The 16,576-nt window shown below is 44.5% G+C and overlaps 1 protein-coding gene across 7 annotated transcripts in view; it reads right to left on the bottom strand.

The window, feature by feature from the left end:
- The window catches only part of LOC130865213 (BOS complex subunit NOMO1-like), a 57,206-nt gene that overhangs the window by 14,979 nt on the left and 25,651 nt on the right, over nucleotides 1-16,576 (bottom strand). For 4 of the 7 annotated variants that reach the window (XM_057756133.1, XM_057756132.1, XM_057756131.1 and 1 more), the window contains one exon: nucleotides 1,230-1,272. In XM_057756133.1, coding sequence (XP_057612116.1) covers nucleotides 1,230-1,272 — 43 coding nt within the window. Of the gene's footprint in view, nucleotides 1-602; nucleotides 10,934-16,576 lie in introns of those variants that run through there. The other 3 variants (XM_057756126.1, XM_057756129.1, XM_057756128.1) reach the window with 2 other exon arrangements.

The following is a 16,576-nucleotide window of genomic DNA, read 5'->3' as shown; positions in this document are numbered from 1 at the left end:
TTGTGCTGAAACACGATGGCCACAAGCTTAGGGGGACAGGGTTTGTCTCAGCTTACAGTTCTCAGGTTACACTCCATTGCTGACGGAAGTCATGGTAGGACCTCAGGGCAAGATGGACCCAGGAGGCAGCAGCTGATGCAAAAGCCATGGAGGAACCCTGCTTACTGGATTGCTTTCATGGCTTGCTCACCCTGCCTTCTTGTGCTACTTGAAACCACCAGTCCATGGGTGGCATCACCCACAGTGAGCTGGACCTTCCTATATCAATCATCAATTAAGAAAATGTAGCTGGGCAGTGGTGGCACACACCTGTAATCCCAGCACTTTGGAGGCAGAGGCAGGTAGATCTCTGAGTTCAAGGCCTGTCTGGTCTACAGAGTGAATTCTAGGACATCCAGGGCTACACAGAGAAGCCGTCTCGAAAAACCAAAAAAAAAAAAAAAAAAAAAAAAAAAAAAATTAAAACAGCAGCACAGGCTTGTCCACAGGGCAATCTAGAGAGGGCAATCTCTTCCAAAATGATGCCAGTTTGGATCATGTTGACATGAAACCAGCCATCATGGTATTTGTCATAGGACAGTCTGAAGACAGACTCTGCTTACCATGTTAGATCAGCTTCAATGACATTCATCATTCCAGCTTTTTTCAGCTGTGAAACTGTAACAGGAGTAAAGAGACCGTGAGCATAGTGACTACTGACATCATCTAACAATTAGGGGAGCAAAGATGAAGTCACATCGTGAAACTGATGAGTGATACGGCCCAGCTATCAAGTTTTGTTTTGCAAGCAAACTATACTGTCTTCATCATGTAGTAGAAGTGACCCCGGAATGCAGTAGTGAGGGACACAGAGATTCCCAATACATCTTTTCCTTTAAAGATGTCTACCCCACATCCACATCCGTGGTAGCGGAATAATAAAGGAGATGGACCTCCCTCACCAAACTCTTGGTAGTTAACTTTTGCCCATTCTCCTTTCCCATATTTTGGGCTTTCCATGAAAATGTATGGGACAGAGAAGCACGAGGAAAGCAAACAATGTAGGAATTATGGAGCTGTCTGCATGACTTTGGAAGTGAATTTGTCAGAAAGATGGGGGTACTCTCCAGGAACACCCTCTTTTTCCACTTTCTTCCACCCGCTGTTCAAGACTAGAGTTTGAAAGCATGGCCCACGGTTGATCAGTCACCAGCCTTGAGCTGATCAGTAAGGGAGAGAATCATTCTGACCGGTGAGATTCCTGATTTGTTTTAGATCCTGTTGCTTGGAAATCTAGAGAAACACACAAAAAGAAACAAAGTCAGGTTTATGCTCTAGATTGGGGGTTTTATGGACAACACTTCTCACCTTATCTATGGGATATTGACACATTTCATATCAGGCATCAACACGGTTGTCATCTGTAACCATATTATTAGTTACCATCTCATCAAATTACGTGTGAATAATTTATTAAATATACTAAGGGACCAGCAAGATGGCCCTGTAGGCACAGGTGTTTGACACCAAGCCTAATGACCTGAGTTCCATCTCTGGAGCCCACAGAGTAAAAGAAGAAAAGCAATTTCCACAAGTCGTCTTCACCTCCACACGCGTGCCATGGGCATTTGTACATGGATGTGCACACATACAAATTAGTCCTAGATTATTGTGTGTACTACTGAGACTCTAGAGATAAATATGAGTCCGAGACTTGCATTCGTAAGGAAAATAGCCAACCAAACAGGTAAGATGCCATGTGGGAGCCAGCAAAACGACTCAGTGGCTAAAGATACCTGTGGCCAAGCCTTGGCAACCTATGTTCAATCCCTATGACCAGTATGGTACATGAAAAGACTCTTTCAGGTTGTCCTCTACTTCCACATGCCCCTGGCCCCATGCCCTATGCACACATGTACACACACACACAAATATATATATATATATATATATATATATAATTTTCATTTTGTTTTGTTTTTGTTTGTCGAGACAAGGTTCCTCTGAGAAACCTGGCTGTCCTGGAACTCGCTCTGTCGATCAAGCTGATATGGAACTCACAGGGGTCCCACTTCTGCCTCCTGAGTGCTTACAAATGTAATTTTTAAAAAATGGGGTACCTCACTCAGGATAGTGTTTTCTAATTCCATCCATTTGTATGCAAAATTCAAGATGTCATTATTTTTTACTGCTGAATAGTACTCTAATGTGTAAATGTGCCACATTTTCTTTATCCATTCTTCAGTTGTGGGCCATCTAGGTTGCTTCCAGATTCTGGCTATTACAAATAATGCTGCTATGAACATAGTTGAACAAATGCCCTTGTAGTATGATTGAGCATCTTTTTGAGGTAACCCAGACCCAAAAAGAGGAATATGGTATGTACTCACTCATAAGCGAATACTAGCTATAAACAAAGGCCATTGAGCCTATAATTCATGATCCTAGAGAAGCTAAGTAATAAAGTGAACTCTAAGAAAAACACATATAGATCCACCTGGAAAGTCAAAATAGACAAGATCACCTGACAAAATTGGGAGCACGGGGTGGATGGAGAAGGGAGGGGAGAAGGAAAGGCTAGGGGAGAAGGAGAGGAGTGAGGAGAACTTGAGGGAATGGGATAGTCGAGATGGAGGAAGGACAGAGATGAGAGCAAGGAAAGAGATAGCTTGATTGAGGGAGCCATTATGGGGTTAACAAGAAACATGGCTCTAGATATAGGAATTCACAAGGATGACCCCAGCTAAGACCCTAAGCAATAAAGGAGAGGGAGCCCAATCTTAATTTGCCCTGTAGTCAGACTGATGAATATCTTAAATGTCAACATAGAACCTTCATTCAGCAACTGATGGAAACAGAGGCAGAGACCCACTTTGGAGCACTGGACTGAGCTCCCAAAGTCCAGTTGAAGAGTGGAAGGAATGAGAATATGAGCAAAGAGGTCAAGATCACGATGGGTTCACCCACTGAAACAGTCTACCTGAGCTAATGGGAGCTCACCAACTCCAGCTAAACTGGGAAGGAACAAGCATAGGATCAAACTAGTCCCTCTGAATGTGGGTGACAATTGTATGGCTGGGGCAGATTGCGGGACCACTGGCCCTACTGCATGCACTGGCTTTTTGGGAACCTACTCTCTTTGGATGGATACCTTGATCAACCCAGATATAGTAGAGAGGGCCATGGACCTTCCCCAAAGCAATGTGCCTTAACCTCTCTGAGGATGGGTGGGGTAAGGTGGGAGGTGTGTGGATGGAGTGAGAGGAAGGGAGGGAGTGGGAATTTGGATTGGTGTGTGTAATGAAGGGAGATAGTTTGTTTTCTTTTTTAAATATAGAAACAAAGATGGGGTGGGGTAAACGTCATAGAAATATATCAGCCGAGCTGTGGTGGCGCACACCTTTAATTCCAGCACTTAGGAGGCAGAGGCAGGTGGATCTCTATGAGTTCAAGGCCAGCCTGGTCTACAGAGTAAGCTCCAGGATAGCCAGGGCTACACAGAGAACACTGTCTCAAAAAAAGAAGAAGGAGAGAAAAGAAACAGAAAAGAAAGAAAGATATCAGTGAACACAGAAGACCACGATTAATTTCTTAAGAAAGAATGGAAGAATTGCCATTTGGGGTAGATATCAAAGAGTCAGTGGCTTTTCAGGCAAGAAACTTGGTTTTATGGACATGTTACTAGTATGCAGATTCTTATTCTTTGTCTTCTATTGGTTACATGGATCCTGTTCTTACCCAGCATTCAACAGTCAGTGCTGCTTGCCCATACAAATCCCTACTTTCCCCGTCTTCTCTAGAACATGGATCCAAAGGCTCCAGGACCTATGCTTCTTGGATTGCTACTTATAGGACTCAAGTAAGTTCTTTTAATTTTACAGGTTCGGGTTGAATTGATTATCACGTGTCAAAGAGTGAGAAATCCAGTATGGGAACAAAACAAAACAAAAACCCGAGGAGCAACAGTGAAACCTCAGAGGCCACCCTGAAATCCTAAGTCACTAATCTGGGTTAGCAAAAGAGTTGGGACAAAGAATGCCCTGTATAAAATAACTAAGACCTTATTAAAAAAAAAAAAAGTTATCAAAGTGTCACATGCTCAGAGGAAACAAGGCGCCCTTCTCTGGGAACCCAGACTGTGTCCATGGGGAAAGAGAAGCGAGTTGCAGTCTGGATTCCTCGCTGATCTCTTCTTTACTGCAGAAGCAATGTTACCGCTACCCTAAGCTCCCATGCCCACGATTTCCCCAGTGGACCATAACCTTGGGAGACTGAGCAGAACTGAACCTTTTCCCCAATTAAGTCACTTCTGTTAGAGCAGTCAGGGGACAGGAAAGGAGCTAAGACAGTGGCAAATAACAAAGAGAAAAATAAAAGTGTATCATTTCTCAATATGGGATGCGGAGATGGACGCTAAGAGGACTGCGAATTCAAATGTGGGGTGCTGGAGAGGTGGCTCAAGAGTTAAGAGCGCTGGTTGCTCTTGGAGAGGACCCAGGTTTGGTTCCCAGCACCCACACTGTGTCTTCTAACTGTAACTCCAGTTTCAAGGGACTTGATGCTGTCTTATGACTGCTGAAAAAACCAGGCAACATGTGTTGTCATGTACACAGGCAGGCAAAAATCTCATACACAGAAAATAAAACAATTCTTATTTTTTTAAGAAAAAATTCAAATGTGAAAAACAATGTGAATTTTTTGTTGTTGTTTTCTTTTTTTCTTTTTGTTTTTTCTTTCTTTTTTTTTCCGAGAGAGAAGGGTTCCTGACTGTCCTGGAACTCACTCTGTAGACCAGGCTGGCCTCAAACTTAAGAGATCTGCCTGCCTCTGCCTCTGAGTGCTGGGACTAAAGGCATACAGCTCCCCAATACCCCACCGACTACTACTGCAAATTTTAAAGAATTCAGGTGTGGAAGACTGGAACAGAGAAAATATGTGTTTTTTTTTTAAAGCCCTACAATCTTGGGCAATGAACTAATTAAAGAAACTTTTTTGTTTGTTTGTTTTCGAGACAGGATTTCTCTGTACAACAGTCTTGGCTGTCCTGGAACTTGCTTTGTAGACCAGGCTGGCCTCAAACTCACAGAGATCCCCCTGCCTCTGCCTCCAGAGTGCTGGGATTGAGGGTGTGTGCCATCACCTCCCGGCTGAAAGAAAACTTCTTAAAAACTGTAATTGCTAAAAGGATAGATCTTAAATTTCTTATCATACACATGAAAAAAATCTGAAAAGTGTGTTAACTAGCTTGATTTAATTATTATGCAATGCACGAAGCAAAACATATTATGCTTCATAAATATATATTTGCTAATAACATTTTCTTATGTGTATGAGTGTTTACTTGTATGTATGTGAACCATATGCATGCCTGTTGCGGGAGGTCCTTCTGCTCCTCCAGCCAATAGCCGCCGAGATACCAGCCCATTGGGGCGTGGTCTCTTTCCCTTTAAAAAAAGCAGCTACTTCCCTCCTCTCTCTACTTCCTGCTCCAGTTCTGGCGACTAGACTTCTTCCTAATTGCGTGCGCAGAGGGCTGTTGTCTGGGACGGTGATCTGTAAGTTTATTCCCCTTTAAATAAATACCACCCTATTAATCACAATTCCAAACTGGTGTGGGATTGTTTATGACTTGCGCCATCACATGCCTGGTGCTCTTCTGAGTCCAGAAGTTGGTGTCAGGTTCCCTGGAACTAGAGTTACAGATGGTGAAATCTCTATGGATTCTGGGAATTGAACCTGGGTCCTCTGCAAGAACAGCAAGTGCCCTCAATCACTAAGCCATCTCACCAATTGATATCATTTTTAATCCAGCAGAAGTCACCCCACATGCTCATTTAGAAGCACTCAATGACAAATTTACCACACATTCCTAGGCCCTGGAAACTGTCAGCGGATTCGGCTTCACACTGAAAAGTTGCAGCAGATGATTCTCAGTTTCTATCAGTTACTTCTATTGCTGCGTCAACTGCACTAAAGCGGACTGAGGAAAGAGGAAGGAACGGTGTATTTTGAGGGCCAGACCATCACGGTGGGGAAGGCGGGCCTTAGCTGGTCACATTCCAGCCCTAGTCAGAGAGAGATGAGTGGCGGTCAGCTCGTTGACACCAAAGTCCCTGGAGCCATGCTGCCCACATTTAGAGTGGGTCTTCCCACTTCAATAACATAGTCTACAAACTCCTTCACAAGCATGCTTATCTTAGGAGACTTAAGACAGGTCGCGTTCACATTATCTGAGTGCTCCTCAAACTACCTTCAAACCGTGAATTATAAAGTGTTTCTGGATTGATGGTGCCATCCTTGAAGGCAAATGGAGCCAACGAGCATAGGAGATACAGCAATAAGAGCCCCAGAGGCAAGGGCAGCAAGAATGTAGCAAGACATTACTTGAAGATCAGTAACACTGAACTACATAGAAAATCAGTATTTTCTGTTCAGTTTTCCAAGACTCTGAAACCTGCTTTATTTTTATGTATGTTTGCGCCTGGGTATGCATGTCCCTGTGGTGTACAGGGTGTGTCTGCCTATGTGGCGGGTGCACATGGAAGCCTGAAGTCAGCCTTGGTGTCATTCCTCTGGTACCATCCACCTTGATTTTTGAGACAAGGCCTCTCATTGCTAAGAAGTTTATAAACTAACTGGGCAGGGAGCCCCAAGGGTGTACCTGTCTCTACCCCCAACCCCAGTGCTGAGGTTACAAGTGTGTGCCGCTGAACAGAGATGTCTTACATAATTCTAGGATCAAAGTCGGGTCCTCATGTTTGCCAAGCAAGTGCTTTACTGATCTCTGCAGCTCTGAAAACTGCTTTGAAGCAGTCTGTCCTTGGACTTAATAACTAGGAACTTGTGAGAACTGAGAAGCACTGCCGTGTAAGAGCCGTGACGGCAGACGCCGAAGAACAGCTGAGTTAAGTACATTCAAAACTGCTGGAAGCGGAAGAGAAAGAATTCTAATACTTGTCCCCAAATAAAAGAGCTATCATAGCCACATGAATAGTGAGGTGAAGAGCTGGTGTGTTTTCAGAAACATCAGGCATCAGAAAATAGCAGAATAAATTCTCCAATGTGCTAAAAGAAAACAACCGCCCATCCTGACTTAAACTTTGCAAAACTACTCAAAAATGTAAGATAGGGCAGAGAAATTGCTATTGAACGTAAACATAGTACACCTAACTGGGTAGGCGAGATCTTACAGAATGATGATGAATATAAATATTTGGAATTTATTCAAACAATGTATGGATGTTTGATGTGACAGAGACACTTGCACATCAGCGTTTACCGCAATCACCATTCATAACAACTAAGTTATGGAGCCATATGTGAGCAGCCGCAGAGGAATGGGCGTTAAATATGTCCGTATACTCAATGGATTTTTTTTCTGTCATGAAGAAGTTACACAGTTTTCAGGAAAAGGGATGCAACTGGGGCTCATCTGAAGCCAGCTAAGCCAGCCTCAGAAGGACCAGCACCACATGATCTTTCTCATTTGTAGTTCCTAGATTTTATATAGATACAAAAAATCATAAGCGTAACCATGCCCCTAAAGCAGAAATGTAATTACCTGCAAGAGTAAATGAAACCAATGGGGAGACAGTGAAGATGAGTGGGGAGGAAAGGGGGATTGTGCTCAATATACAACACTTACTCTGTGAAATTATTCTTATGGAACAATGCCATATACAACAGAGATACACCATGAAGATGATTTTTAAAATAACGCATAGCTATTTAAACATAACACAAGGATCAATACATTACACCATACTACTGCATAAGTAGGAAACTGTCATGTCATCTCACTGGTGCAGAAAAATAAAAACAAACATCCAACAAATTAGAAATACCAGGGAACTTCCCCCGACACACACTGGATCCAGCTATCCCCCAACTTGATATGCAGAAACCCTGACCCCAAGGTAATAGTGTCAGTAGGTGGGGTCTTTAGGAGGTAGCTATGTCATGAGATAGAAAACTACAAAACATTGTTGTAGAAAGTAAATAGTAATTAAGACATTCTTTGTTCATGATTGGAAGGTTTGATGCTAAAATGATATTACCAACACAATCTATAGATTCTATAGGGATACTACACAATTCCTATCCAAGCCCCTCTTTTGTATAAATGACAACTCTGTCCTAAAAATCCCTGTGGAATTACAAAGGTCCCTCAGGAGCCAAAACAATCTTGAAAAAGAAGAGTTGGAAGGCCCATATGTTCTGATTTTAAAACTTTGTACAGAGCTGGGTGGTGGTGGCATAAACCTTTGATCCCAGCACTCGGGAGGCAGAGGCAGGCAGATCTCTGTGAGTTCGAGACCAGCCTGGTCTACAGAATGAGCTCCAGGACAGCAGGGCTGCACAGGGAAACCCTGTCTTGAAAAACAAAGCAAAACAAAGAAAAAGAAAAACTGTGTACAAAACAAAACTACAGTGCTCAAAAATAGTTGTGGTTTAAGAATCTAATATTAAAAATCAGCTGGTTCTCTATAGAGACTCCATGACCATTCAATAAAAAAAAAAAAAGAACCTTCAACAAATGGTGCTGGGACAACTGCATAACCACGTGGAAAGGAATGAAATTGGGCCTTTACTCATATCCTATTTAAAAACGAACTTGAGATGGAGTAAAAACCTAAATGTAAGAACTACTTAAGTCATGAAACTCTTTACAAATAGAAAAGAAGGGGGCTGGAGAGATGGCTCAGTGGTTAAGAGCACTGGCTGTCCTTCCAGAAGTCCTGAGTTCAATTCCCAGCAACCACATGGTGGCTCAGCGCATCTATAATGAGATCTGGTGCCCTCTTCTGGCCTGCAGACACACATGGAAGGAATGTTGCATACATAATTTAAAAAAATAAGTCTTTAAAAAAAACAAATAGAAAAGAAGAAGAGAAAGAACCGGGTTTGGAAAGATGGTTCAGCAGTCACAGCGCAGCTCTTGCAGAGGACCCAGGTTTGACTCCCAGCACACACAGCAAACGCTCACAATTGCCTGTAGCTCCACTCCAGGGGGTCCGGCACCTCTGGCTTCTGCTGGTTCCTGTGCTCATGTTCAGACTCACAATCACACAGACACAATTTTGTATACACACACACACTTTTAAAAATGATAATGATAACGAGAAGTCTTTTTTTTTTTTTTTGGTTTTTTGAGTCAGTGTTTCTCTGTGTAGCTTTGGACCTGTCCTGGAACTCACTGTAGACCAGGCTGGCCTCAGACTCACAGAGATCCACCTATCTCTGCCTCCCAAGTGCTGGGATTAAAGGTGTGTGCCACCACCTCCTGAATGATAATAATAAATCGAAGCAAGAGAAAGGAGTGTACTGGTTAATTCTTATGTCGACTTGGCCAGGCTATGGAGCCTAGTTGTTTGGTCATATATTAGTCCAGAACATTTCTTTGACAGTAATTTTACATATGATTAACATTTAGAATCAGTACACTTTGAAGCAGATTGCTTTCCATACTGCGAGTGGGCATCACCCAATCAGCTGAAGGCTTTGAGAACAGAGACTAGAACACCCTGAAGAGGAACAAATCCTTCCACAAAACGGAAGCACACAGAAGTTACCTATTTTACTAGCCTGTCCTGTCCTGCAGATTTTGGACTGGGGACAATAATATTAACTCTTACCCAAGTTTGTCTATGAGTTTCAGAGGAGATGTGAGAGGTTTTTCTGTTTGGTTGGTTTGGTTTGGTTTTGGTGTTTGAGATAGGATTTCTCTGTGTAGCCTTGGAGCCTGTCCTGGAACTCACTCTGTAGACCAGAGGCCTTGAACTCACAGAGATCCCTTTGTCTCTGCTTCTCAAGTGCTGGGATTAAAGGCGTGCACCACCGCGGCCCAGCTGAGAGCCAATTTCTTAACTTTAGTCACTATTCCTTTGGAGAGAGAGAGAACGTGTGCGTGTTGCGTGTGTGCATGTGTGTGTGCATGTGTATGTGCGTGCATGCGTGTGTACATGTGTGTGTGCATGTGTACATGCATGCGTGTGTATGTGTGTGTGTGCATGTGTGTGTATATGTGTGTGTGTGCATGTGTGTGTGCATGCATGTGTGTGTGTGTGTAATGAACAATCTGGTCTTTGTTCCAGATTCTTAGTACAAACTCCCCAAACCCCTGTAACTCCAAGAGCATTGAGGGCGCCTGTTCCGTTAATGAGATGGAAATGTGGATTTGCTTCTGTTTTAATTGAGGAAGCTGGAACAATCACCATTCTAAAATCTAATTAAGACCTGACCACTCAATATATTTATGCAAAAGTTGCATAAGTACCAAACACAATATCAGCAAACTGAATCTAATAAATCTAATTAAAGTGTTGGATCCAACATCACAAATGAATTATACATTTCCTAGGAATTCACAGTGGATTTATTATCTTACATTCTCATGCAACTCGGTACATTGATTGAACAAACAAGAAAAAATATGACCATCTAAATAGAGGCAGGAAATATACTTAATACTTAGCACCCAGTATGAAAAGATTAAATTTAAAATTTCAGAAGATTTTTTTTAATTAACACCAATTCTTGCTAAAATTTCCTTGATTTGATAAAGAATATTTGAAAAGCTACAGAAAACATTATACATAACTGGAGAATTACTGAAAACTTTCCTTGACTTAATAAAAGAGACAGATGCCCACAACACACTGCTCCTGAATATTGTACTGGAAGTCATATTCATAAATGAAGGCAAGGAGAACAAAGTCATGAGTAAGAACTGGAAAATAGGTAATAAAACTGTTGTTATTTACACATAACATGATTTAGAGAATATTCCTTCAGGAGAATAGATTCAAAGTGAGAAATTTAGCAGGGTCCTCTAAGCAGATCATTATGGAAAGATGTTATATTTGGGGGTTTCAGCATCATTTAGAAAATGGTATTTACGCCGGGCGGTGGTGGCGCACGCCTTTAATCCCAGCACTCGGGAGGCAGAGGCAGGCGGATCTCTGTGAGTTCGAGACCAGCCTGGTCTACAAGAGCTAGTTCCAGGACAGGCTCCACAACCACAGAGAAACCCTGTCTCGAAAAACCAAAAAAAAAAAAAAAAAAAAAAAAAAAAAAAAAAGAAAATGGTATTTACAAGGGGCAGCAGTGGCACGTATCTTTAATGCAAGCTCTCAGGAAACAGGAGCAGGTGGATCTCTGTGAGTAGGCCAGCCTGGTCTACAGAGTGACAAAGTGAGTTCCAGGGCAGCCTGGGCTACACTGAGAAACCCTGTCTTAACCCCTTCCCCCGAAAGAAAGGTGGTGGACTGCTTGCCTAGCACACCAGACCCCGGATTTGATCCCTAGCACTAAAAATACATAAAAAGATAGATATAGGCGGTGGAGGATAGACGATAGATAGATAGATAGATAGATAGATAGATAGATAGATAGATAGATAGATAGATGATAGATAGCCATACCAGAGCAGACAATATGTGCCTCCTGATGAGTATCATGACCTATGAAGTATGTCCTCTCTTCTCAACAGAAAACAAATTCCTCCTGGTTCTAGTTCATGTTGAGTTGCAAAAAATAGAATATTTGTCATCAGCCTATCTATGAAGGAAGGGGTTTAGTTGGCCTCATGGTTCCAGAAGTCTAAGAGCCTAGTGCTAGCTTGTCCTTAACTCGTGTGACGTCTTTGTACAACTTCAACTCACAGCAGAAGCAGAGGAGCTGGTGGGTGCATGTGGAAGACAAAATGGATCCGACTTCTGTGGCAGCTAACCCAGTCCTCAGAGAGTAAGGAGCCCCGCCTGGGAGACCCTACCCAGTCTGCAAAGAATGGCATGAATCCCTCCTGAAGGTCACACTTGGCAACCCTGATCCCCTGGAAGATGCATATATTTCTACATGAGTTTTGGAAAAATCCCAACTCACAGGAAGTACAAGAGGCAGCAAAATGTATCAAATCACAACATGGAGGGGTTTTTAAATAATTTTTCCTAATTCAAAAATATTTTATACATGCATACAATAAAATATAATCATACCCGCCCCTCCCCACTCCAACTTCCCCCATATACCCCACAACATATCCAACTCCCAACCTCATGTCTGCCTTTTTTTTTTATAACCCACTAAATCCAAATAGCATCATCCTCATGTGCACGGCTGCACAGCACGGGTATTTGATCAACAAAATGTTGACTGTAAAATCTAGACAAATGTCCCTTTTATCCAATACTTAAATAAAACTATTAAAAGAAAAGATTAGAATAAAGAAGCATTCTGGCAAGAAACCTGGCTCTAGAGAAATTCCCAGGAATCCGCATAGATGACCCCATCTAAGACACTAAGCAATAGTGGAGAGGGTGCCTGAACTGGCCTTGTCCTGTAGTCAGACTGATGACTATCTTAAATATCACCATAGAACCTTCGTCCAGCAACTGATGCAAGCAGAGGCAGAGACCCACAGCAGAGCATTGGACTGAGCTCCCAAAGTCTAGTCGAAGAGTGGGAGGAGTGAGAATACAAGCAAAGAGGTCAAGGCCATGATGGGGTTACCCACTGAAACAGCTTGCCTGAGCTAATGGGAACCCACCAACTCTGACCTGATGGCGAGGGAACCAGCATAGGACCCAACTCGGCCCTCTGAGTGTGGTGACAGCTGTATGACCGGGGCAGACTGTGGGGCCACTGACAGTGAGACCAGGATTTATCCCAACTGCCTCTACTGGCTTTTTGGAGCCCATTCTCTGGAGGGATACCTTGCTCAGTCTAGAAATAGTGGGGAGGGCGTTGGTCCTGACTCAAAGCTATGTGCTAGACTTTGTGGACTCCTCTCTGAGGAGTGAATGGGGGGAGGTGGAGGAAAGGGAGGAGAGGAGGGAGTGAGAACTGGGATAGGTATGTAAAATGAGAAACTATAGTTTTTAATAAATAAATAAATAGAAACCTACTGTTGCCAGGCGGTGGTGACGTACACCTTTAATCCCAGCACTCGAGAGACAGAGGCAGGCAGATTTCTGTGAGTTCGAGGCCAGCCTGATCTACAGAAAGATCTCCAGGACATCCAGGATTACATAGACAAACTGTGCCTTGAAGAACCAAAAGGAAAAAAAAAAAAAAAACTAAAACAGACAAACAAACAAAAATCAAGGAAAAAATGCACCAGAAATGTAGTCATTGCTTTGCCTGGAATGAGCAATGACCTGAATTTGATCATCACTTACACACAGACACCCAGATGCTCACATGCTCACACACACACACATTCACACACTCACACCCACACACACGCACACACAAATTCACACAAACAAAAAATGCACAAATGACTTGAATAGGCAGTTTACAAAGGAGAATTTCCAAACGACTAATAAACCTGAGATGTTGTTCAATGTTATTATTTATTGGGGGGCAGGGTGGGGGATGCACGTGAAACCACAGTGCAATACCACACACTCACTGGAGCGACTCAATAAAGAGGTGGGCGTGCCAAGTCTGGGAAAGATGACAAGACTGTAGGAGAGCCAGCTGCTCATGGTCTGCTCAGAGGATCAGACTCAGAAGAGGCGTGATATACTGATGTCTCAAACACATGAACAATGTACTCAGACAATCCCTCTCCCACTGGAAATAGAAATTCCCCAACCCAGCGGCACTTGCAATTCACTCCCTGAGACCTTTGTCTTGTCATATGGTTATAAATCTTTCTTTTTAAGACAAGCTCACTCTACCATCTGCCTCCCATCCATGCAATGGACAATATCCACACCACTCTTACCACATTCTTTTCCCTCACTTCCCCAGAGTTAAGTCACATGAAAGCTCCATTTCAGCTGGAACTCCTAGACAGCACTTCCTCTGTAACTAGTAATCCTCAGTGTCTATTTGATAACAGATCCTGAAGCTACCGAAGCTACTTCTTTCTTCTTTTTCTTCTCCTCCCCTTTGACTTCTCTTCCTTGTCGTCATCGTCGTCGTCTTCTTCTTCCTCTTCTCCTTCCCCCTCCTCCTCTTTCTCCCCCCCTTCCTCCTCCTCTTCCCCCTCCTCCCCCTTTCTTCCCCTCCTCTTCCCGCTCCTCCTCCTCCCCCTCCTCTTCCTCCTCCCTGTCCTCCTCGTCATCCTCCTCCTCACCCTCCTCCTCCTCCCCCCTCCTCACCCTCCTCCCTCATGCTCCTCATCTTCGTCTCGTCCTCCTCCCCCTCCTCGTCCTCTTCCTCTTCTTCCTCTTCTTCTTCCTCTTCTCCTTCCCCCTCCTCCTCTTTCTCCTCCCCCTTCCTCCTCCTCTTCCCCTCCTCCCCCTTTCTTCCCCTCCTCTTCTCGCTCCTCCTCCTCCCCCTCCTTGTCATCCTCCTCCTCCCCCTCCTCTTCCTCCTCCCTATCCTCCTCATCACCCTCCTCCTCACCCTCCTCCTCCGTCCTCCCCCCTCCTCCTCCCTCATCCTCCTCATCTTCGTCTCATCCTCCTCCCCCTCCTCCCTGTCCTCGTCATCCTCCTCCTCCTCGTCCTCCCCCTCACCCTCCTCCCTCGTGCTCCTCATCTTCATCTCGTCCTCCTCCCCCTCCTCGTCCTCTTCCTCTTCTTCCTCTTCTCCTTCCCCCTCCTCCTCTTTCTCCTCCCCCTTCCTCCTCCTCTTCCCCCTCCTCCCCCTCTTTCTTCCCCTCCTCTTCCCGCTCCTCCTCCTCCCCCTCCTCATCATCCTCCTCCCCCTCCTCTTCCTCCTCCCTGTCCTCCTCGTCACCCTCCTCCTCCTCGTCCTCCCCCCTCCTCACCCTCCTCCTCCCTCGTCCTCATCTTCGTCTCGTCCTCCTCCCCCTCCTCGTCCTCGTCCTCCTCCTCCTCCTCCTCCTCCTCCTCCTCCTCCTCTTCTTCTTCTTCTTCTTCTTCTTCTTCTTCCTCTTCGTCTTCATTTTTTGAGACAGAATCTCTGTTCAGTCCTGGCTGTCCTGGAACTCACTATGTAGACCAGGCTGGTCTTGAAATCAGAGAGATCCTCCTGCCTCTCCCTCCCAAGTGTTGGGACTAAAGGTATGCACCACCATACCCATCCTAAAGCTTCTTGAAGTGAATTAAGAGAAAGACAAGGCAGGTAGTGCTGGCTAATGCCCTTAGTCTCAGCACTTGGGAGGCAGAGGCTAAAGAATCTCTGTGAGTTCAAGGCCAACCTGGTCTACAGAAATCAGGTGAGCCAGGGCTACACAGAGAAACCTTGTCTTGAAAAATCAAAAGAAAGAAAGAAAAAAGAGGAAGCATCTAGTAGTAATGTCTCAACTCCCTTCTGCCTTCCATCCAGGTCCTCCTATGGCCCAGAGAACAGGCATTCAGACAAACCTATAGGACGTCAGCATGGGGAGAAGTGACTTGAGAAAGAGTGGTTATCACGTACCTCTGTCTTGGCTGCCACCTGGCCCTGGTTTTGATACCTAGAAAACAGTATCCATGCAACACAAACTAAAAATCCAAGTAACATAAGGCTGAGATCCACTGGCAGTGGGGCAGCCAGGCCCCACATTAGCGCCATTCCTCAAGCCTATGCCCCCTCTCAGCTACAGCTTCTGCCTTTATACTGAAATTCCATGACATCATAATAGGCCCTGCCAGGGAAAGCCAGGCTGTGGGCACGCCCAGGTACCAGCTGCTGCCCTTCCCTGTGTCTGCCCGTGGCTCTGAGAGCTCTGATATCTAAAGCTCATCTGTGAATCTCCTAGGGTTCAGCTAGGCAGACTTGTCATTAAGGGAGGCGTGATGAGGCAGACTTTCAAAGGTCTTCCCAAATGACTTGTTCTGACTCACATTTTCTTTGGAGCCGGTCACTGGTCACTGTCAAGTTTGGACTGGGTCTATGGCCATAAATTGTAAACTGCAGGTTAGAACACAGACCCAAGTGGAATCTAAGAGAGCTGGGGCAGATCAAGTGGAATCCCTCAGGGACTTGGAGGGGCTTGGTGTTCTAGGTTCACAGGTCTCCATATTTCCTAGTTGCTGTTGTCCTGACCCACATCACACTGAGCAGTGGCCTGAAGAGAGGATCGATGGGCTCATTGCCCAGCTCGGTCCTTATACCACCCATCACTCCATCTTCCCTAGAGTCACGGCAGTGCAAACAAGACTGATGTGATCACTGATAAAGAAAATGCTTGTCTTCCTCTAGAACACAACGGACTACTGCCGAGTAGGCACCGTTTTAGGAGACTAGGTCTTTTCCCCACAGGGTCTTCCGTCTATAGGGGCAGCTCAATTACTATTCTTGGGAAGCCCACTAAAAAAAGAATAAATATGGAGTGCGTGCTTTATGAAGCGCTGGGCGACTCCTACAAGGATTTTAATCATCAAGAACTCTGCCCTGTACCCTGAGCACCGGGCAGGTGCTAGCCACATAGCATGGATGTATGTACACCGGGGTAAACCAGCCTGGAGTCCTGGGAAATAATTAGCAATGAAACATCCCGTCGGGTTCTTAAAACATTTGTGTGCAGTTCAACAGGAACCCTTAAGGATTTGCTTTTCTTACTATTTTAAATTGTGTGTGTATGCGTATGCACGAATGAGTGCAGGTGCTATGGAAAGGGGCCGAGAGGGAATCTGCAGGGACAGGTGTTTGAGAACCACACAACATGGGTGCTGGGTACTGAACTTGAGTCTCT

Source organism: Chionomys nivalis, chromosome 23 (genome assembly GCF_950005125.1).
Source record: "Chionomys nivalis chromosome 23, mChiNiv1.1, whole genome shotgun sequence".
Lineage (NCBI taxonomy): Eukaryota > Metazoa > Chordata > Mammalia > Rodentia > Cricetidae > Chionomys > Chionomys nivalis.
This window is presented reverse-complemented; position numbering and strand designations above follow the sequence as displayed.